Below are 22,877 nucleotides of genomic sequence, written 5' to 3' on the forward strand. Positions count from 1 at the left end.
ATTAGGCAAGCCTCTGTAAAACTGCCACTGTGGGAAAGACTTTCTACGTAGGAAAAGAACTATGGAAATGAAGGTAAAAACTGTTTACAGCTGTTCCGAACAGCCGCACGAAAAGGTGGGGCGAAAAGAGAAGGGCTAGAATTGATAATGAGTTATTTAAATATTGGGATGATGGTGCAGGCTTTTAGACAGTCTCTTTGGGAAACTTTAGTTCATAGTGTTGCAATCTTTTCAAACACACAAAAAGTATGAAGGAAAAGAGCGCTTGAGAGAGAAGTTTCATTAACTAATGTCTTGCTGCATTTCACCCATCTTGGCCTTTACTTGATGAGATAAATAGGACAAACATTCCCAACTGGGACAAGACAATAATCCCTTTATCTAGCACAGGGTAGGCTTGACTAGTCGGCTTACCTGTTACATTATTAGCTATAGACAAGAGTGAAGAAGGGTAGCAGGAAAGAAGAGGAGGATAAAAGAAGTAGGACCAGGGTTAGGGGTAGGTCACAAGACGGTGTAATGAGTATGTTAACACCACAATGGGACACTGTAGCAGAACACAGAGAGTTTAGTTATAAATTCAAACAATAGTAGGGTGATTATATTCAAGTACAGTACACTGGCACTGAGAGTAAAAGTGCTACAGACAGGCCTATTTGACAAGGATAGATGAGCTTGGCTACATGAGCTTGTATTCGCTAAGCACTGAAGCGAACAAAGTTGAAACTCAAAGTACCGTGAGAGCTGTTCTTGCAAATAGAACATCACTTGTTTACCTTGAATACTGGCGTTTTACAGTATTTGCATGAGTCAACCTTGTTGAAATCCATAAGTCATTTGCAAGGCTCTTACAGCATACAATACAGTATACAATTCCCACCGAATGAGTGTAAATGAAAGCGAGTGATAATGGCTTTGTAAGCCAAGTCATTGTATAACGTCTGCAATGGGCTTAAAATTACTCTCTTTTTTTCATTCTCATCTATACAAGAAATTCTCACGATTTCTCCTTACCACATCTCATGTCATTCCACCTCATTAACGGAAAAATAAAACTTTAAGCGCACTGAGACCACACACAAATGTCTTATTTAACGAGAATCAAAGAAGATGACAGGGGTATGTTTTTGCTATTGTGGAGGTTATAGAGGATATAAAGCCAGCAGGTTGGAGCTGGCAAATCCCACCTGTATGTAATCTCTATACCCTGTAAAGAAACAGAAACTATCCTGCAATCTTCTCATCTGAAATCATCAAAGATGGTTTGATGTTCTCTACGCTTTTGAACTCACCATGAACTCTACCCACAGTCGAAGTTTGTTGTGCAACCCAAACGGCATGCAATGCACCCGTAGTGCTCATCTCCCATGAGGTCATTCTTTGAATTGAACTGTAAGACTTGCCTCATTCCTCACAATAAGACCTGGCAAAGCAAACACACATACTGTATGTGCATGCCATTATGCAGTACAGAAAATCCTATAACACACACACACCACTCCCAATGCCTCAAACCAGGGTCACCATGTCCCTGGTCTTGGTTTTGGTGGCTGGTGGGTAATTTTCTTGTCAATGTCAGTCTTTTTTTCCCCCTCCTCCGCGGCGAAGAGGAAATGAAGGGATGATCTCTCCACTCTCCTCCACTCGTCACTCCCCGAGAAAACAAACAGGAACATTTTATGGCCTGCTTGTTGACTTACAGCCCAGGAGCAACAACAACAGTACTACTAGTGGTGTTTACTTCAGGATGAGCTACTTAAACTGATATAACAGTGCTGCCCTGTTGACACACAATCCAATTCCCATACAGGGATCTTAATGTGATATTGTAGACATATGAGGATAAGTGTTTATAAAATACAGTTCTCTAAACACTATTGCTCGGATAAAATAATACACCTGCCAAGTGTGATAAAAGATCAGGATCTGGGATCTTCTGAATGCATCCGTTTGAATCCCATTATCGTTCCCTCTAAGTGCCCTCTACTGTGATTCTCACTGCCTTCTCGTTTTAACAGGAAACAATTGTCTTCAGTGTTGCACATTTAAAAAGTCAGTGATAAACTGTAAAGATAACAAAACCAAACTCAAAATCCACTGAACAGGGACCACAAACCTCTCTCGACAGTCTACACTAAGCGCCGTTGAGGTGCCGCCACCTGGCATGTATCTATGGGTATATGTGTGTGGGAGTGTGTGTTTAAGTGTGTGGTAGCATAGCTCTCTCTCTCTCTCTCTCTCTCTCTCACACACACACACACACACACACACACACACACACACACACACACACACACACACACACACACACACACACACACACACACACACACACACCTGTTCTTCCCTCAGCCCTGAACCCGGCACCAGGCCTGAGCCCCAAACAAAGCTTCTCTCTGTACCGACATGGACAGCGTTTGATTCCTCTCACAGTTCCCCCCAACACTGCCTTCTCTGAAAACCTAAACACACTGTTGGCTATGGGTGAAAAAAGACTGTTTAAGAAGTACTGAGAGAAGAAAGAAAGGCCTTCCCAGAGACTCATCTGGTTCTAATGCAGGGCCCGTTGGTGTGGATTACAGGCACATATTACAGGAGAACTCAGGCTGACCCCTCATCTCTATCCCGGGGGAAATGGGAGCCAGCTACGGTGATGTGGGGCTGAGGGTCCTGGGGCCTGGGGAGTTGAGGAGTGAATAGAAACCTATGGGCAGGTTGCCACCCCACATGATTGGTGCCATTCGGCAATGAGGGAGTTTAACTGAGATCTTTTCAAAAACCCTCTATTGAAAAACAGGAAAAAACACTTTCTTCCCCTGAACCTCTCAGGGACGCAAAAAAAATGCCATTGCTTCAAATATTTACTCACGTCTTTACCAGAGTTTCACCAAGTTTTGTAGAAACTAACCAGGCCTTTGCTAATCTTTGAGGTACCTCCAGATCATGCTTGTTTTATCATATTAAACACAATAACCACATGGCTACTCAGCAAGCTTTTGAGTTTTACTGTTCCATCCAACATTGGAAGGGGGATAACTACAGAGAGTAAACAAGCTAACAAGAAAGGCAGAATCGGAGAGAAGAGAGAACTTCAGCAGCAGCCCATAAGGCTGGCAGGGAATCTGGGTGTTTGGCCAAACAATCAGCTCGACTAGGAAAACATTCCTATTAAAGCTGGGATAAATCAAACAAGATGCAGAAAGCGCGATGATCACCAAAACAGAGCGAACAGGAACAAACTGAGGGACATGTCTCTTTTTTCCTTTGTGCCATTTCCTCTTTGCGTAACAAATGAATTATAATTTCAAAGTTGGAGCTCTTACCTGTAGTATCTGGACTGTAGATAAGTGGAGCAGACCGCCTTGGACACATGGCTGGCTGAGCCAAAGTCGATGACTTTGACCCTATAGGGCTGTCGAGATGGGTCCACCAGCATGATGTTCTCTGGCTTCAGGTCAGCGTGGATCAGCCCCAGGCTCTTCAGTTTCATTAGCGCTGTGGCCACCTGCTGCAGCACAGGTCTGATGTATTTGAGTGGCAGAGGGCTGAACTTGTTCTGCTTGAGGAAGTCGTACAGATTCTGCTCCAGCATCTCAAATACCAGGCACGTGTGGTTCTTGTGCTGGAAGCACTCGTAGGCCCTCACAAAGTTGTAGTCATCCGCACTCTCCGTACTGAGACGCGCCAGGATGCTGACCTCGATCTGACCCTGCCGTGCATATGACGGGTGGTTTTTCAAGATCTTGATTGCTACGATCTCGTTGGTGCCCCTCTTCCAGCACTTAACCACCTGCCCAAAGGTTCCGCGTCCCAAGAACTCCAGCACTTCGTAGGTGTTGGTCATGGAACAGAGCACCTCATGTTGCACCAGCTGGTAGTCCCCCTCACTGTTGGAGCCGCTGTTCTTGGATGTTGCGGTAGAGGTGGCGGTGGCCACCGTAGCCACTGTGGCCCCACTGGCTGCTCCGTTCTGGATCATCGGTGGGCCGTGCTCCTCAATGATCTGCACACTGCTGTTGTTGTCAAGCTCCTCACTTTTGCGTTTAAGCCCGCATCGCTGGTAGGTGTCAAGGAGACTGACCGTGCTGCGGCGTGTCAGGTTGTGAACACCAACCCCGCCACCCACACCACTGCCGCCGCCACCACCTCCACCACCACTGCTGTTGCTGCTGCTGCCTCCACCCCCACTGCCCAGCAGAGACCCCACGGCCCCCGAAGTGCTGCTGGCTGAGGCGACCACAATGTGGCCTGCACTGGCTGGGAAGATTAGTGCCTGCTCGTAGGGCAGGGTGGAGCTGGCGACCTGCAGGGAGCTGTTGATGCCGAGGGGGCCACTGGTGGCCGACAAATTCTTGCTGCTGTTGTGGCTGTAGACTTTGCTGTGTGTGCCGTACCCTGTCATATCCCAGTTACAACTCTGCTCCACCTTCAGTTTCTTCACGCTAAAGAAGGCACTTGATTGGAGAGTGTGAGGGGAGAACACTTGCACTTGCGAGGCCATACCTGTGACAAGAGGGAGCAGAGGGGAGGAGCAAAGAGGATGGGGAGGGAGGGATGACAGTGAGAGGTTAGGAAATTGAGAGTGTCTGAAACATGAGTGGTTGCCAGTAGCTTTAAATAAAGATAGCTTGGGTCATTGCAGGTCCTTCAAACACCAAGCATAAATGCTTATGCGTCAGCATCACACCTCTTTTTACAAAGATTTATATATGTTTTTATTTTTGGGGCTCTTATTTCCTTTATGAGAGCTGCTGAAAGGGTGACTGGTTAGGGGATGACATTCAGCAAAGGGCTACAGGTTGGATTTGAACCTGGGCCGCTGCCAAAGACTGAGCCTATATGGGGCGAAAGCTCTACCCAGTGAGCTAGAGGCCAAAGCGCCTCTTGAACTCTTTGAAATCATAGTAAAGTAACAAGCATCAAATTACCTCCAAAAAGTGTTTGTTGCTCTGTTATTAAATTGTTTTTGTAGTATTATCACCTAGCTTGTTTTTAAATTCAGATAATGATTCATTAAAACTGGTGGGAAAGCGATTCTTTTTTTAGTATAATGTAATGTTTTGTATTTTATTATGTAACATAAATAAAAGCTGGAATGTTTAGAAGAAAGATAGCCGGTTAGATTGAGTAGTGCTTATGCAAACCACTGGTTCATGCAGAGGAAATGTCATTTCCCCACTCTCCCCATCTGCAGCAAAGTAAATAGGCTGAGTGAATACTAAAAGAATACCCTTTCATGGGACACTCCACAGAGACAGCGGAGCAACAAAAAACGGTTCACAAAACAGGACTACAAAAAAAGTCTCAAGGAATGATTGCAATTTCCTTCCCCACTATACTAGCCAGCCCTTGCATTTATTGGTACACAATTACTCACTTTAGGGAAAGTGGTGGAAAAAATTTCGATCAAGTAACTATGAGAACAGGAGAGGGGCACTGAACTCCCTCTCAACTACAGATCCAGAAGACAACAAAACAAAAGCAAAACTGCAGCGAGGCTGTGCTCTGAACTCCTGGGAACATGCTGCCTCAGAATAAGCAAAGGCTTCTCCAAGCAAACAACTGCCCAAAAATAGTCCCTTTCTTTATCTCTCGCTTTGCAAACAGGCTTGTTTGTAACACTGAAATGATTATTACAGCACAAGGATGATTATGAGACTTGTAGTAATGCTATGTTTTAACAGTTTCCAGTGAGCCCAAAATTAGTTTACTACTAACAAACTAAGAGCTTCCACCTGGCCAACACCCACGCAATAAATCACCGCTGTTAATGCAAGATTCAAAGAATGCTACTGTCACAGCTCCCACACAAACACTAACAAAATCCGTGCATGCAAACCCCGTACATTTTGTTTTCCTGCTGGAAACAAAAAGCTGCTTTTATGTGTTTAATAGAGATCTTGAAAGCTGGGAATTTTTTTTCTGTTCAAAGATAATTAGAGAATTTCCCTCCAAGATGGGAGGACCTCCATAACTGTGGTGCTCTCTACTGCAGACAGAAAAGACGAGACATGCCTGGTCACTTTGTCATTATTAGACCTTTGAGTGGTGATGATGATTAATTCAGCAGGAAGTTGGCAGCCCTCCACTACACTTTGCCTCATTTGTTTTTTTTTAATTTTAGCTCTCCCCTTTTTTTTTTTTAGATTTTATTTTAGTCGCTCTGTGGCCTTGCTTGGACTTACTAGTTATCTGCGTGGTCATCTGGTCTTAGCCCTAATGCTGCAGGATTGAAGCTGCGGTGCACATAAGAGGGCTCACTGTAAGCTCGACGGGTGTACAGCTCATATAGCACCTCAATGCTTTCCTGTAATACTTATTTACTGTATCTGCACATATGTGCTCTGAACAATCATTAAGATATTTATATATTTTTAGCTTTAAGTGCCCATGGGTAGCCACTTTATGACCAGTCCTTTAGGCTAGTCCTCAGAGGTAATGAAGAGGCTATTAGGGGCAAGGCTCTATGCTAATCACATAAGCCCTGAAGGCCAGATGTCACTCCTTGGATTACCAATTCCTGTGCCTGGACTTTACGCTAAAAATAATTTGAATGATGGGTTGCGTCACAGAGCAGTGTCACCAGTGTGTTACTGAGAGCCTGACAGGATAATCACAGGCACTGACTGATGGACACAAAGATGGATGGACAGACACAGAGTCGGCTTGTTCCTCTTATGGAAAATTCCAGCATTTCATATGTGCCAGCATGATTATGGATAGCTCTGGCTTTTACAAGGCCATATCGAGGCTAGCTGCTCTTTGCATTAGCATCACATGAATTCCTCCTCAACCCTGATCTTAGTCACTCATTGACTCACTGTCAGTTTTAACACCGTGGTCAAAGAGTTCACTTGACATTGCCTACACGGTGCAATGAACTAAAGGCCACACATGTTCCCTAAACTGGGGAAGCCTCCAAAATAAAGCTGATAAAAAAATGATAAATACATAGGACATTCTTGAAATTCAGCTTAAGAAATTCTGCACGGTTGGTTGTTGCTACAAAAGTCAAAGCTGTACAAACAGCACCGCAGTTTAGAGCCCTGTGCTGAACAAAGATAAGTAATTAAATGGACCAAAAGTAAGAGGTCAAATGGCCGGAATGTTATCTCATGACAACATACACAGGCAACAATGTGACCAATTATACTTCATTGGGAAAGCGGCTCCAGTCCTCATGAATCACTCTTCATCCAAACTGAAGTTCAAACATACTTATGATCTAGAATCTGAAAAACCAAATCCCCTATGCTTTTGTCAGAAACGGCACAGTGCAAAAGAACTTCCCTTGAAAATGTCCTTTTGAAGTTTATTTGAATTTCTGAACCCTATTCGAAGCGCAAAAACTGTAACGGCCCATTGTTGTGCATTTACAATGTTGGAATGCCTTCAGTAGCCAAGGCTTTCTATTTAACATACCTAAAGGAAAACTGTGTGTCCCACATACTGCAATTAAGCATACCAGAGAGGCATTTTCCACTGTTTAGAGGCAGCATGTTGAAATGGTAGGAGTCAGTGTTTTCAGAGAGATTACTCCTCTGTCAGGGGTTCGTTAATCTTCTTTTTGGGAGGATCAGAGCCATTCTGCATGCCATGCAAGGCCGAGAGATGGACTGAAAGGGAAAGAAGGAGAATAGAGCGCGGAGAGCGCGGAGAGCATGGAGAGCGAACACTCTACCCTATGACCTGCTTCTGTTTACTCTCTTTTATTAAATCCGTCATTTATACTCCCCTGACAACATGACAGAGAGTATTGATGAAGATGCCTTTGGACACCACCAAACCTGTCAAGTAGTCCTTTGTAATTACAGTCCTTTAATATATAAAACCTCCAACTCATCCGTGCCTCTCCTCAAAGCTCTGTGCTTTATACAAATCATGATTTAAAACAATTTAAGATTGAGATAAAAAAGAAATCTAACCTAATCTCTATTAGTTTAAATATATACCCCAGCCACCACCTAGGAGACAATCCAGTACTACATCCTGAGGCCTAATAGCTACCGACATCAACAGAGACGCTCGAATGACCCTGTCTCTTTACTGGACATCCCAGTGTCTGCAGGTCTGGAGGGTGAGGGAAGGGTGTGCCAAATCGCTGGCTAATGAAATGACTTCTGACTGTCTAGACAAAGCATTATCTCACCCTTCACTGCTGCTCCCATGTGAGTGTTGGAACACCACTTGCCACACCTTCAACTCTATTCTGAACAGCCTGATACTTACAGATGAACGACAAACTGAAGGAAATATAAATGTAATGTATCTGAGTAAGGAACTGGGCCACCAGAAAAGCTTCAGTTCATCTGTTAGAAATTCTCCAAGTCTGGAGGAACATCATTCTTCCAAGACATGACCTCATTTGGCAAGTTTGTTAATACTGGTGTCAAGGGCCGGACATCGGTACTTGATACTTTTAAGGTATCGAACAAAATAACCCAGCATCAATTAGTATCATGACCTCTCCAGTCAAACTCCACCTGCATTTGATCGTTCCTCTTACAGCCACTGCAAGCGTTCTTTGATTAAATGTCACATGAGCAGTAGTGTTGGTATTTGAATGCTTTCATTCACGTATGGGTATCGAATGAAGTAGTAAAAAAAGGGGATCAAATGAAGTATTGGTATCAGTATTACTTTAAGAGTTCTGGCGCTAGTGTCGTCCATTTTTAAATGATACCCAGTCCTAGTGGTGTCTAACATGTCGATCTAACTCTTCCAGCATTTGTCACCCATCTGCATGTACGTGTACATGGGTATTATGGCTGACAGAACCACTGGTAGAAAACCTGTGGCAAGGATAGGGACTCTGGGGTTAAACACAACAGTGAATGCACCGCTGAAGAGGAACATATTATCCACACAGAGAAAATTAAGCCTTACTGCCTCCTGCATGAGTTCTGGAGGGGGCTCTCTCTCTCTCTCTCTCTCTCTCTCTCTCTCTCTCTCTCTCTCTCTCTCTCTCTCTCTCTCTCTCTCTCTCTCTCTCTCTCTCTCTCTCCCTCCCTCTCTCTCTCCCCTGGCCACTATTGACCATCCCGTCTGCCTTTTTAGCTCTCATCTCTGCTTATTTATAGAATAATGTATCAGACAAGCTTGCAGGGAGATACTGTCACGCAGGCTGCTGCTCCATCAGCCTTTATGCTCATCCTGACCACATTATTTGACCAGTTGAAATTGTCTCTCTCAGCTCTCGTACAAACACACAAAAGAGGGCAAATATCCATCTTGCATATTGACAGCGTAAGAGGAAAATGTGAACGCTGTTTGACAGACTCATATACGACTTCTCAGCTCATAAATCAGCAACATGCCTGCTGTAAATGTGACACTCCCTCAACTCTCCCCTTCCTGGAAGCAAACAGCCAAAGATACATCATGTTGTGCTACCTGTGAGATAACGTATGTATATATGTTAGGTCAGCACTTCAAGTGCACATGCATGAATACATAAGAACAGACACAAGCACATCAGTTGGTGTCGTAGTTTAAACTTTCTTTTATACAATAAGCTATTATAACGTGTGCAGTTAAAGTTCAAATGATAACACTTCTAATCTAAAGTAAAGCTGCAGAACCTGGTTCCCCTGGGTAACTGTCTGTAGATAAGGAAGCTGCCACTAACGTTTTAAGTGTGGTCATAAAACGGCTGGAGTGAGAAAAACATTTGCCTTGTTTATACTGCCAGGTCAGCCTAACCAGGCGCTGAACCAAGGCACGGGGTGGAGGAGAGGAGCGGTAGATGAGGAGGACCACAAGTGGGAGGAAGAAGGGGTGGCAGAATGGCTCAGCTTGAGCTGGATTTCTTATTAATCAAATCACGAGTGTAGAAAGTGTACAAAGCACTGTACCCAACTCTCTTGCCACGAAGAAAGAAAGAAAGAAAGAAAGAGGCCTTGTAGTTAATGCCCTTGCTGCAGCAGATGTAAAATGTTGAATGTGCAACAGAAAAACTGTTCTGTGCAAAGGTCTCGTGTGTGGCAGCATGAAAATAAGAAGAAGGGGGCTAAAAATGTGACCAACCAGAAACCAAGTCACCTGTTATATCATTGCTTGACTACACTAGCACTGACATCCACTACATCCATCATGGTGGGCCTCTTTGACTACAGTTGCAAACAAGCCGCAGGGCCATGCAAGGACACACCTGATAAGCAGCCGTTTTCCAGAATGCTTATCATGTACACACAGTTAGAAACGCCCCGCTACACCACACTTCCTCTTATGTCATTAGGATCAACAATGACAGCTGGACACAATGTACTATAATGAGATCAACATATGAGAACTGCAGGCAAGAAACAGTAACCCAACACAGACAACAATGGGGGAGGACACACAGATGAGTACAATGAGTGAAGAAAACATTGTACAATGGCAAATTGATTTGAGAGGGGCCAGTGCGGTATGGATTTCATTGCGTGCCGGCTGTGTTGACTGTGACTGCCTTTAAGGTTTTTAACGTGGATGTGAATGGCGGCCTTGTTTGCTGTCCTTGCAATGTTCCGCAACCTGAGGTTCTGAAAGGATGGCACTTAAGTAAGTGAGGTCACAACGGTGTTGATGTTCACGCAGGGACACACGTGCCACAAACACCAAGGAGCCGGGGGCTTGTTAGCTACAGGAGTAGGATGAGGTTTTTTAAAGAAACATTTCAGAGACGTTCATGTTATTTCTAAGGGGTCTAACATTTTTGTTGTGTGAGGTTCAGATTTGTATTAATCTAACTAATAAGATTAGCAAATCCAAGGCAATAGGTAAGTTAACACTCTTCACTCTTTACTACACTTTTGGATCACTGTTTGCAGTTTGTAAACTATTGATTTAGAGTACAAAGTAAGAACAGTCAAGCAGGAGACAGTAAAAACTGACAGGGACAGTCACAGAGAAAGACAGTCTTCCGAGGAGACAGCATCATTGCCCTGCCCTGACACCCTGCCCTGTCCCGTGGAACAGACTACTGAGAATTGGTTTTGGGTGTGTTCTTGAACTCAGGGGTCAAAGTTTGCTTCTGCATTATTATCCAACAGAGACAGCTGCAATAATTCCCCTCTTGCTTATTGGATGCACCCTTTGCTGCACACACAACTCTCTGCACGTGTGCAGAATGTTTGCGTGCATGTGACAGTGGGCATGTATCCACAGACATTCACCTGTGCATTTCTGAGATTTCACGTGTGTGTGTAACTTTATGACTATTGGTGCCCATAAGGATTTCCTCATTTATTCGTCAAAAGCTCTACTGTAGAATCTTAGCTGTGTTATAACAACATGCATGAAACCACCACCTCAACACGCACACACCCATAGGGATTAATCTGATGCCCCACCTCTTTGAAACCCTGGGATGAACCCCGACAACGGCGGAACCAGTCCAACCTGACCAGGCACCTGGGGACCAATCACACACAGGCAGAGCCACCACTTCCTGTATTTCCAAAACACAGCTGTATTCAAAATATAAACTGATAGGGTTGTCTAGATTAAAAAACAAAACAGAGGAATGAGTTGCTAGGAAAAGATATTCATGCATGAAAATCCTTTGCTTGATTTTTTTTGTGTGTGTTTGTTATATGCATAGCTCTCAGTTACTTGCAAGTTGTCAGCTTGAAACCAGGATGGCTCAGTGTGTGTCTGAATGACACACAGGCCGGTAGGTGTGTTTGATAATGATGAGTGCGGATGCTGGTGCATAAAGTCCACATTTTACTGCCTCAAAGACAGCAGACAGAAGAAGAAACCGGCAGCTTCTATCCATTTCATATCAGAGCTTTTTACAGTATAATCCCCACATGCGGTTGGCCTTTTACTCCCCTGCCTCCCCCAGTATACTGCACCTCCAAGTACTATCAAATACAAACTGGAGATAGTGCACATGCTTCCCAAGGCGACAAGAGTGTGTGGTATTTCAACGGGGTGTGAGAAGCTACCGCTCGGAGCCTATTAAGGGCACCGATCAGACTAATTTAGACTACCGAAGCATTTTTTACTTTTTAAAATGCCTCAACTTGCACTCCTGCCTTCATACTGCAGGTGATGCATCCATCAACATGCTTTATAAATTGTTTTAATCTCCTGATCTCTCTTCATCATCTTCTTTTTTAATTCCCTCTGCTCCTGTAGCTTCCCTCATTCTCTCTGTTCTTTGACAATGTAAGGAGGCCCACCATGCTATATATTCAAACAGCTTTTAAAAGATTAAGCACACACAGAAACACATGCTTACATACGAATTTAGCAAGGCATTTGTATCCTTAATCCATGTGACAGTGTGCCGTAAACATGGCTGTTCAGTCTTTTTGGCCACAGAGCTGAGGTAATACATTTGGCCACTCAGCCCTCTGTGTCTGATTCAGTGTGAAAATCATGGCTTTAGCAGATTATATTTACAGTGTCCTTGCAGTCCCAAATAGCAGCCAAAGCCAGGCAGGAAATGGCTATTCTGACCATTAGTTTAAAACCCACAAACTTAGCGTATGAGAAGTACACATTTGAACTGGCTTGGATAAAAGGTAAACACCTTCAAAAGGAGAAGAGGACCAATTGCTGATTTTACAATTATAACCATTGTGTCAAACTTATTTAGCAAATTACAGGAAAGAAGATCCATCTATCTACCGTAAGAATTTGTCAGTTTGGGGTTTGTTCCTGTGGTCTGAGCTGTTTATAAACTCCCAGCTGAGCAGTAGCTGAGAGGGACTTTAACAGATGGAAAAGATGACCTGTGGGAAGCCAGTAAATAATGATTCATCATACTGTAAGATGCTTTACTGTGAACAAAGAAGGAAAGGCTGAAAGTGCGTTAGCCTTGCTGGGGTATTTTTTTCCCCAGGCTATTCAAATGTTTAGAGGATTTGAATGAGGTTCATATGACTGAGATGGATGCCACTCAATGCTGCCAGGTTAGTGTTAAAATGTCTTTATGTGTTATGCTTACGAATGCAGAACTCCTCCTCGCACTGTCTCTGTCTCACAGACACCCAATGATGTGAAAAAAAAACAACGTGCTTGGCCTGGACTGCTCTGAAGCGGTAAAGGAAAGAGAACAGGTCCACAAAGCTAAAGGTCAACTTTTGGCCTTTTTCTGGGCCAGCTTCTCTAAAAGTGATGGAGGGGTGGGAGAGTGTTGTGTGAGAGTGTGTGTTAGCAGCTGCTGGGCTCCGTCAGGGGAGCTGAGAAGACGGGCGCCCTCGCCGGACAGCGTTGATCCCAGATGTAAGGAGGAGACGAGGGGTGAGATCTACGAGCCGAAATCCCTCTCAGACTGCTGACCCCCACATCTCCTAACCAACCGCCAACCACCACCCCACCCCTCAAGCTCCCCCTGACCTCTAGCAGTGCCCCTGAGGCCCCACAAGAGGGTATTCATCTCTCCACCCCGGCTCCACTGCCTCCCCTCCCTCCCATTTTCTTCCTTATTTTTTTCAAGCTCTGTCACTCCCTGTCTCTCTGCCATTCTCCCTCTCACTCTCTGTCTCTCAGGCTGAATGGAGGGGTCAGTTCAAAAGGCTGCCAGGCAGAGCTGTTGGCTGGCCACGCTGGTGCCTGTCTGAAGGCTTTGAAGTAAGGAGTGGATCTAAAAGGTGTGCAGCCTGTTTTTTTTATGCTGCAACACACCAGAAACATAAACAGGAACTGCTATCGCTCTTCCAGAGATCTGTTTTAGTTAAGTTCACCATGAATGCATACTTAAAATTTATAGGAATAAGCCATGCATTTTCAGTAGCTTCCCTATTGCTAAGTGTGTGCACTTAAGTTCTTCAGAGCTAAGCAGACAGTGCATGCTTCTACTATAACTCTAGTAAAATAAATCGGCTGGAAAAAACACTGTTGGAACTTTCAGAATAAAAATAATGGGAATAGCAAAGGAAAAAACATTTCTTCAAACCTTTCTCGAGATCCTAAATATTTCATTTTTTTTTTTAAATATAAAAACATAAAAACTGCCATTAAACAACTATAATCATTCTCTTATGCTGCAGCTGAATGTTACTGAATGTCTTTAGAGATGTTACGGCAGTGTGGTTATAAGGGAATATTTCTTACAGTTAGGACATTCAGCGTTTTCTCATGTCAGTACTGCAGGGGTGTTAGAAGAGCCAGAGGATAGTGTAATTGAATCAATGGCTTTTTAACATCTCTCTCTCTCTCTCTCTCTCTCTCTCTCTCTCTCTCTCTCTCTCTCTCTCTCTCTCTCTCTCTCTCTCTCTCTCTCTGTATTATCCCTTAAAAGCTCATAAAAGCTTAGTTTCCAGCCATCAGTGGTAACGAAGAAATCATTTTCTCCTCATATGTGAATATCAAATAGATAGAGATCATATCATTACATTTCATGACTATATTTCCTCCTGCTCCTGCTCCCGTTGATCTGTAACTGGTTAGTTTACTTTGTGGTGAAACAGATTTTTTTCCACGGAGAATAAAGGATTCCTCAGAGAATCCCTGTTCTAAACCAAATTAAGAAAAGACATCTCTTTAGAGAGAGTGAGAGAGAGGGGGGACTTTTTATTTTCATTTCTGACTAGCATCAAGGTATGTCATCACAACTGCTTCAACTGTGATAGAATAATGAGAATAACACAGCATGTAGAGAGAGAGAAATAAAAAGATAAGCCTGAATGGGAATATGAGAGGTGGAGGACGACTGTGTGAGGAAGAACGAGAGCAAATATTGTACAAAGAGTGAACGGAGGAAAAGGAACGGGCTAAAGCTGTTCATTTCCATGCCTGTTGACTCTTTTGACTACCTCCGGTTCTCGTCTGTTGCCGTCTCCTTTCTCTGTTCTGTGCCTTTTGCCTCCTGGCTCTGGACAGAAATGGGCTTGAGCACTCGTCTGAGCTTTGAAGTCCTTTGGTTATCAGCCAGGCGTAGCGCTGTACCTGCAGCCATCTGTGAAGGGGCCGCCAGCAGCCACCCATCGCTCCACTTCCCTTCCATGACCGAGTGTTGCCGGAGCCAGGAGTGGTGATGGGGCTGGCAGTGGCACTTAGTCCACATTGGCTGGACATGGCAGGGCTCATCGGTGTGTCAATGAATACGAGAACATATACCCTAAAAACGCCAACGTTAGTGCCCTAATTTTACCGTGCAATTTAGTCCTCCACTGCTCATTTCAATATCTGTCTGTAAACACCCCCCCTCTCCCTCTCTATCCTGCCTGCCTCCCACACTGGAAGAAGAGGAAGAGTGTGGAGGTTAGTAAAGGCTTGATTAAAAAACACAAACCATTTTTCACTCCGCGCTCCATGTAAACACACACACCACGCAGCTGTTGTACCTTACATCATCTGTTGTCTTTGCACTACATTCAGGGCTTTGTTCAACTTTTTTTACCAGCTTCGCATGTGCAATGTGACGTGTCAAATTGAAAGGCAAAATAAGCCAGCGATAAACACAGCCAGCAGTGGACGCGCTCTTCCAGATAGTGCGATGTCAAATGGACTGGTATGGGGGGTGGGGGGCATTATCATAAACAATAGGATTAAGACCTGCAACAATGAGCGCCACAAACAAGCTGCTTTGGTTTGAGGGGTTAGCAATAAGACAAGCAGAGGGGAATGAGTGAGGTGGGGTGTCTGAGGGCTTTTGGGTGGGAGGGGGTCATGATTACACATGAACAAAAAAAGCTACAGTAGTTAGACCTTTTCTCAAACCAGCCTCCAATTACACACATACACACACACACATGGTGGCTTCCAATCTGGCCATCAGGCTGTTGCTGAAGTGTCACATGGGCACCATGTGTGCTGGCCAATGGCCTCTCTGCTTATCAACAAACAGAGCGGGATGGAACGACAGATAAGAGATAGATGCGGGGGTGGGGCTGGGAAACGTGAAGTGGGAAAATTGGACGGACCATTGGCGAATGATGATTGCAATGATGATTGAACTGAGTAAAATGCCGATCATGCTCATGCTGCACTGTGCAATATGTAATATTTTTCACTTATATCATTTAAAAAAAAAAGGATTTGATACCTTCTGCATATAAAGTGCCCTTTATGCTCAACTAATCCATGTGTAATTATTGCTTTGCAGGCCCAAGTTAACAAAAGGTCTCATTCACTCTGTGTTGTGTTGAGAAGCAGTAAAATGTGAACCTTTGTTTGAACTGTGGCTCTTACAGCAGATCAAAGCAATGGATGTGTCATAAGGTGCCGAGGCTCTCAGCACTTTTTTAAAAAAAGATGCTAGACTCTCATCCTTGCTGTAGAGCAGTACATTACTTTAAACAAAAGTACGTTTTCTGGATTCAAGAGGGACATTCATCTTTTTTTGTCTCTTCTGCTGATCCTCAAATACAAGCAGGTGAATGTTTTTTAGGTAATGTGGCACCCCACTGAAGCACGAAAATTGTTTCCAAAATGCTACAAATCCATTTAAATAATAAATTACACATTCAGCATACCACGGCTTGTGTGTGTTAATTCCAGCAGCCAGGGGTACTGTGATGTGTTTTATACCAACACTTTTTTAAATACGGATATCGGTCCATATAAACTATTATTACAGGCCATAAAGTAAAGCAACTTTTTAAGATGTCTGCTGCTATACTAGTTTCCTCCTTAATAGAGCCTGGAGTTGTTACACTGCAAGTCAGCCAGAGGCAGCTGTTCCACACAAGCTGACACCATACACAGTGTGAAACAACAGTGCAGGGGAAAAAGGGGGCCTTTCACACATGCATGACAACCAACACGGAAATGCCTTGTGTAAGCAGCCGACAGGGTTGAGGCTCCATCCCAGCCAACCTCCCCCTTCCCCTTCGATAAAAAACAACTAATGTCAGCAACTGATGTGGTCTCCCGTTTCCGAGAGGGGTCTGAAACATATGGCAGAAGCGCTAAAACAGGAGGATTATTGAAAAGGAGAAGTGCAAAGTTCTCTCTCTTAATTAAATTTCCTTCATACAAAAAGAAGAGCTAAAAGAATAATGTGCTGGAGCGCTGGAGACAGAATTTTGCTGAAAAGAGTGTATGAAAAGTGGAATTAGCCATAAGTATTCTGCCTATATTCAAGGCTGGGCACCGTGTGTCAGACTGGCCTCTGCTAACCTGTCATTTCTGTTTAGGCTGACGTTCGCAAAACCCTCAGATCACACCTGTGAACTATTTCAGCACATCAGAGAACTCTCATATGCCTTGTCTCCAGCTCAGAGCTACGCACACACTTCATCTCACAAAAAAATCACATTCAACCCCCACAAAGCCTCAGCTTCTTCTACTAAATGCTTCAACAAATCAATAGCACAAAGAATCCCTGAACACTGGATTTCTCCTCCTTTTCAGATAGGAAGCCTTGAATAATGCAAAAGCGATACTTGTAAAGACAGCTTATCCATTTTCATAACCGCTTCCGAACAAGCCACCTTCCAAACAACAAGAGGTGATGCATCAGGTCAACAAACAAATCAAAACAACTGCTGAGTGACAGCAAAAAAATAAGAAATAAACACTCACGGTGGCAACTGCGAGGATTTGCAGAGTAATGACTGCTCTTCGCTGTGAGCTATTTAACTATCAGACCATCTCTTACCAACAGTTTAGCTATCCTCCCTCCCCAGACCCTTCTCTTTCTCCACTGTGGACAGTGAAGAGCTAAACACACCACCCTTCTTGTCATAACAGTCAGGAAGAAAGACCCTCCTCGGTTCCCTTGACTCTGCCACGGGGCGCAGCCTTGCTGTGGCCCCCAAAGGCCCCCAGGGTTCTTCCTGCAATTCTAATCAAAGTTTAAAAAGCTGCAACCTTGGAGTCTTAAAGCCTGGGTCGTGGCCTGTGAGGAAGGTATCAATCAAGCGGGTCCAAACAAGCGTGAGGGGAAGAGGGAGGGAGACAGAAAGAGTTGCGGCCAGTTTCTGAGAAAGTCTGTCCTCTTGTCCTCAGAGGAGTGACTTCCCCTTAAACGAGGTCTAGGGCATGGTGCGTTCCCTATACCTGGAAACCACGAGGTAATTCAAAGTCACATTAACACATAATGGGTGTGTGGCTGGATAAAACATTAATCTGGCTGTGATTCTGCAGTGCCTGTCACCATTATCATCATCATCATCACAATCAGCCTCTGAGTCATACTCTGTCCGTTTTTTTCCAGGCGTGAATGAATGAATCCTCTCTTGAATAGTACCATTTGACCGGTGAGAGGCAGATCTGCAAATTAAGTTGCCTCCCTGCCTGGTGCCCAGTTCTGCAGCTGTCTAACACTCTTGCAGGCCTGCCCTACAGATGGATGACAGCACATGTGTGTGTGTGGACGCATACGCAGATAGAGACAAATGCACATGCAGGCATGAGCACACTGCAACACCAATAACTGGCCAAGGAAGAGGGCAGGTGGGCAGGCAGGGTTTGGCGGTGTGTGAATATTAGCTTTTCCACAGCTGGGGGCTGTTGGAGCTGCTCCGTTCATCAGACATCCATCAAGGTGTCAGTTTGGGTTATGAGACCAGGCTCCCAGGGTGATCAGACCGCTGCCCTGCCTGCCAGCAGGCCAGCTTGATGGCCTTCTGTCTAGGCCAAGCAGGACTAAAAGCAAACACGTAAAAAAAAATAACCAACAGGACCATGGATACAACAATGACTAGCTTCATAAATATCCCTGAAATTCTCCACAACAAATAATTTCTAATAAGTGATTAAGAATGTGAAATCAAACAAAAACAAATGTCAACTATAAAAGGTTTTCCGTCAACAGACTCAACTTTAAACTATGGAAGGAAGTATTTAATCATATAGATTTAAGTTATTAGTCCTCCTGTAGCCGAGGGAGAGTAATCACCATAATAGCCAGTCGCAGTCTATGTGAAGGGCCCCCCAAACCTATTTTCCACAGGAGATTTCAGTCATTTCCATGACTGCACTACATAACAGGCCTCTCCAACACTGCGGAGGACAGGCAAGGTAATTAATTCCCCCTGCCGCCTCTTTCTCTTCCCTTCTCCTCCTCTCCATGGCGAAGGGAAAAGCCGGGGAATGTAATTTACACTAATTACCTCTTGCATAGGAGTCTCATTTCAACTTTCCTTTTCATGTTGAAACGCCATCGTCTCGGGCTATGCCTGTAAGCCTCAACACCCCTAATGAAAAATCACTACAATATTCCTATAGTGACATAACAGCTCTGAGTGAGGAGTTAGTAGAAACCTCATTGTTGTTCATGATACTGTGTCTTCTATAGAAGCCTATATAACCTAGAGTAGACCTTCATATTAGAACCTGCTTTTGCCTGTGATATTTTTATAATGTCACTTTAAACTGTGTTGTATTACTTTTCAATAGTTCTTTTGCTCCATGGTAGTTTTGAACAGAAGGAAAGGGGTTCCCTTTAACACCAGCAGAGGGACTATAGAGTAGACAAGGACATATCAAACAAGAGGCTGCTCAAAAATAAAGATTGGAAACATCAAGGGTCATCATTTGCTCCTTGCTACTATATTCAGTTTGCATAAGTTTCTGATCTGACCTCTGTTTCCTTTGGAAATACTGTTAGAGGTTATTAGTCTTATTGTAGAGGTTATTAATCGTACTGTATCCTCTACAGGACACAGTATACTTCTGAATGATACAGTGGAATTAAAGCAAAGTTTTACATACGTAAAACGACATGCTTTATTACTATACCCTGTAGTATAAACTGTATAATACAACAGCATGTGCGCCCTATGCATGTGTACCCTATATGTACAGTTATGGGTAGTCTGCCATCTACAGACCACCGACCATGCACGGATTATAATGGACCGCTTGCACTGTTAAACATTTATAACCCACCTTGCAACGACATTGCAAAGCAAACACATTGTTTGTGTGTGAATAAAAAAAACCTGTATGACAGCAACAATTTAGAGAAGCATGCGGGGTAGCATTCTCTCAATTGGATTAGTCACAGCTACGGTACAATGCTGCAGCGACTGCGAGAATAGGCTGTATTTTTAAGCTTCCCTTTGGTTTCCGGGGGAGAAAAATCAAACCATTGATTATCACAAAGGCACTGGAAGATCTAAGGTTAGTCTTTAAGATCGGTGTGGAATAACTGGAGATAGAAGAATGAGGGTGAATTAGAGGCGAGACTCGCACCGATCGGGTCTCCGACCTTCTTTCGTTCCTTCTTTAAGCAGAAATATAATTTTGTACCAGGACGAAACATGATAAGGACAAAACACAACATGTACACTCCTGTGAGTGAAACACGGGCTTGTCTTTGACCTTATTCAGGAGGTTTTGGTGCTTTATCAGCGCTATTTTAAGGGACACAGCTCAGCTCAATCTGACGAGTATTTACTCGTATTCTTTAACTGTGACCGACAGCACTAATGCACGGGGCTGCAGAGTATCACACAGCACACTCGCGTTAGGTTTAGATAATATAATGTGCAAATATGTTCAGTGCTTTTCACTGAAAGAGGAGAGGGTGCAACGCATCGCTCTCTCCCCGTATCAGCCGCAATTGTATCACAATTGATACAGTAGGCTCAGTGACAGAGCTCCGCACAGGACCAAAAAAACAGCATATTTTCCAAAGCATCTTACCTTCGTATACAGGGGCCATCGGTGCAAGGACTTCTGTTATTCATGGCAAAAAATAAAGCGAGATTTATGTTCAAAACTCAATGAAAATCTGCCATCTTGGAACACTGATGAGAGAGTCGCCGCGGTCTCCTGCATTACTGGCCCAGTTCATTAGTGAGGAAAATGCTCATAATTCATATCCAGGCGTTTTCGAAAAACGTAGGGTCCAATGCCAGCGGAGAGACCGAGGAGAGAGGCTGTGCAGTTCAAATCCCACCTGCGGTGTCTTTCTGGAGGCTCGAGCGATGAGCCGCTGTGACAGGTTTACTTCAGCTATTGTGCGACATGTCTGTGGAGTGAGGAGTCTCTGCAAAAGTTGCAGTGGTCAGAGCGCAGCGAGTTTGGTGTACAGTGAGCGAGTCGAGTGTCGAGCGAGTCGATGAGGAGACGCATCAGTCTGGACTCCCCAACAAATGCTATATAATGAATGCCATCATCATCATTTCCATAGGGATACCATAACAATATATAAAATATAATAAACAACTAATTGTGGGGGGAAAAAAGAAAGAAATTGATGAATAAAGAGAGCATTAGAGCTTATTTCTGTAACACGTTTAAATGAAAAGGAAATACAAACAATTTTAAATTATAAAAATATATTTTAAAAAAACTATACAAAATACGTTATGCTCTTTTTTGATTTTGGAATATGTACTTCAAATTCATATTTTGCGTTGGAATTGCACAGTGATAATAATGTGGTGTAATGTGATAGCCTTCTACTAGGGTACTTATGATGATGAGGATAATTATTATTATTATTATTATTATTATTATTATTATATTGTTATTATAATTTTAGAAAAAAAATGTATAGGCCTATGCACCAGTTAAACAGACAGTTAGTGTTACACGATGTAGTTTTTTGGACATTATGTGACTCGGTAGTCAAACATCTGTCGACAGTATTCACAGCCGTGCAAAGTGCATCTGGGTCGGATGATTCTGCGGGTTGTTTGGTCATGCCTGCGTGAGGCTGAAGCGCTCCTACAGTAGGCTACAGTATGACGACATGAGGTCTGCACAGAATGAACTGGAGCGGAATCGGATTACATAGGCTCACACAAATGTGAGTAATCTGTCATTTACCAGCGACCCTAAAATGCACTCACAGCTACAAACCCTTTTAAATGAAACATGTCGATTTAGACTTGTGGGGGGTTGTTAATATAGCAGTGCCCTATAGCCCACCAAAGTAGCCTACACTAAGATGAAAAAAAGAAATTCAAAGCTATATTACGCCATAGAAGTGCTTTCTATCTCGGTTGGACAAAATACACGAATGTTTTATAAATGACGTGACATTGTCTCACTGACAAAGCCAACCAATGATGCTCTATCTTCAGCAGATAATGTGCATGTTTTAAGCCGTGCAGATTTGCAATGAGTTATGCAATTACTCATTCAGTTTAAGCATGTCACATGGCCCTCAGCCTGCAAACACATCATATACTGTAGAGCTGACCAGTGCACGTGTTGATGTAACTGCAGGACAGGACATAACATTAGGTCTTCGAGGCCCACAGGGTGTGCACGGACCTGTATTTGTTTGGCATTAAAATACCCAAGATATGTAATTCTCCCATCAGCAGTGCATTGTTTATTTATGCTACTTCCTCTAATTAAGCCAACATACTGGGGTGAACTGCTCAATGTATGTTGAGCAGATAACAATATTGGGACAGTGTTGCAGTCTGTTCAAGATTTAGAATTTACTGAATAAATAGTATAAAATACATGACACTATGTTTACTTTATTAATTGTCCCTAACCTGTTTACAGTATGGTACAGTGTTTGTTTATAGTTTTCTTCTAAATATCTTTTATTTTATGTATTTACTATATTCTTCTTGTTCCTACACAAGACTGTTTTCACGTGTATCTGTTGAAAGTGAAAAGTTTCTCATAGCTAACAGAGCATCTCATTTTAAGGGGTGATCACATGAGTATGATTTGTGACATCACAACTACTGTAGTTTGAAAATGAGTCCTGGTTTGCAACTGATACTATTATAGTGTGTGTCTCCAGTGAGTGGAAAACTAGAAATGAGCAAATGTTGCACATACATAGGTTTTCAAACTTTTAATGAGGTAGAAGGGCTAGATGCCTTTTTTTAAGGATTTTAATGGGGAAACAGACAAACGTGTTTGTATATGACTATACTCTACATATCCGGAGGGGATCTTTAAATTGCCACACATTTTTGTAGTTGCACTGAGGCTTGAGCATAGACAGGTTTTGTAGTTATGCAGGGCTGTAGTGGAGATTTAGAGGGAGCGAGGAAAAATGCCTAGTACACTTC

At 43.4% G+C, this 22,877-nt stretch overlaps 1 protein-coding gene across 1 annotated transcript in view; it reads right to left on the minus strand.

Annotated features, from left to right (window-relative positions):
• Nucleotides 1-20,779, minus strand: part of hipk2 (homeodomain interacting protein kinase 2) — a 68,356-nt gene extending 47,577 nt beyond the window's left edge. The window contains exons 1-2 of the mRNA XM_083917447.1: nt 20,533-20,779; nt 3,324-4,503 (exon numbers count right to left, since the gene is read on the minus strand). Of these exons, the coding sequence (XP_083773573.1) occupies nt 3,324-4,503; nt 20,533-20,551 (1,199 nt within the window). The 5' untranslated portion in view covers nt 20,552-20,779. The remainder of the gene's footprint in view (nt 1-3,323; nt 4,504-20,532) is intronic.
• Nucleotides 20,780-22,877: the final 2,098 nt, after the last annotated feature.

The sequence above is a fragment of the Echiichthys vipera genome, assembly GCF_963691815.1.
Source record: "Echiichthys vipera genome assembly, chromosome: 7".
NCBI classification, from domain to species: domain Eukaryota; kingdom Metazoa; phylum Chordata; class Actinopteri; order Perciformes; family Trachinidae; genus Echiichthys; species Echiichthys vipera.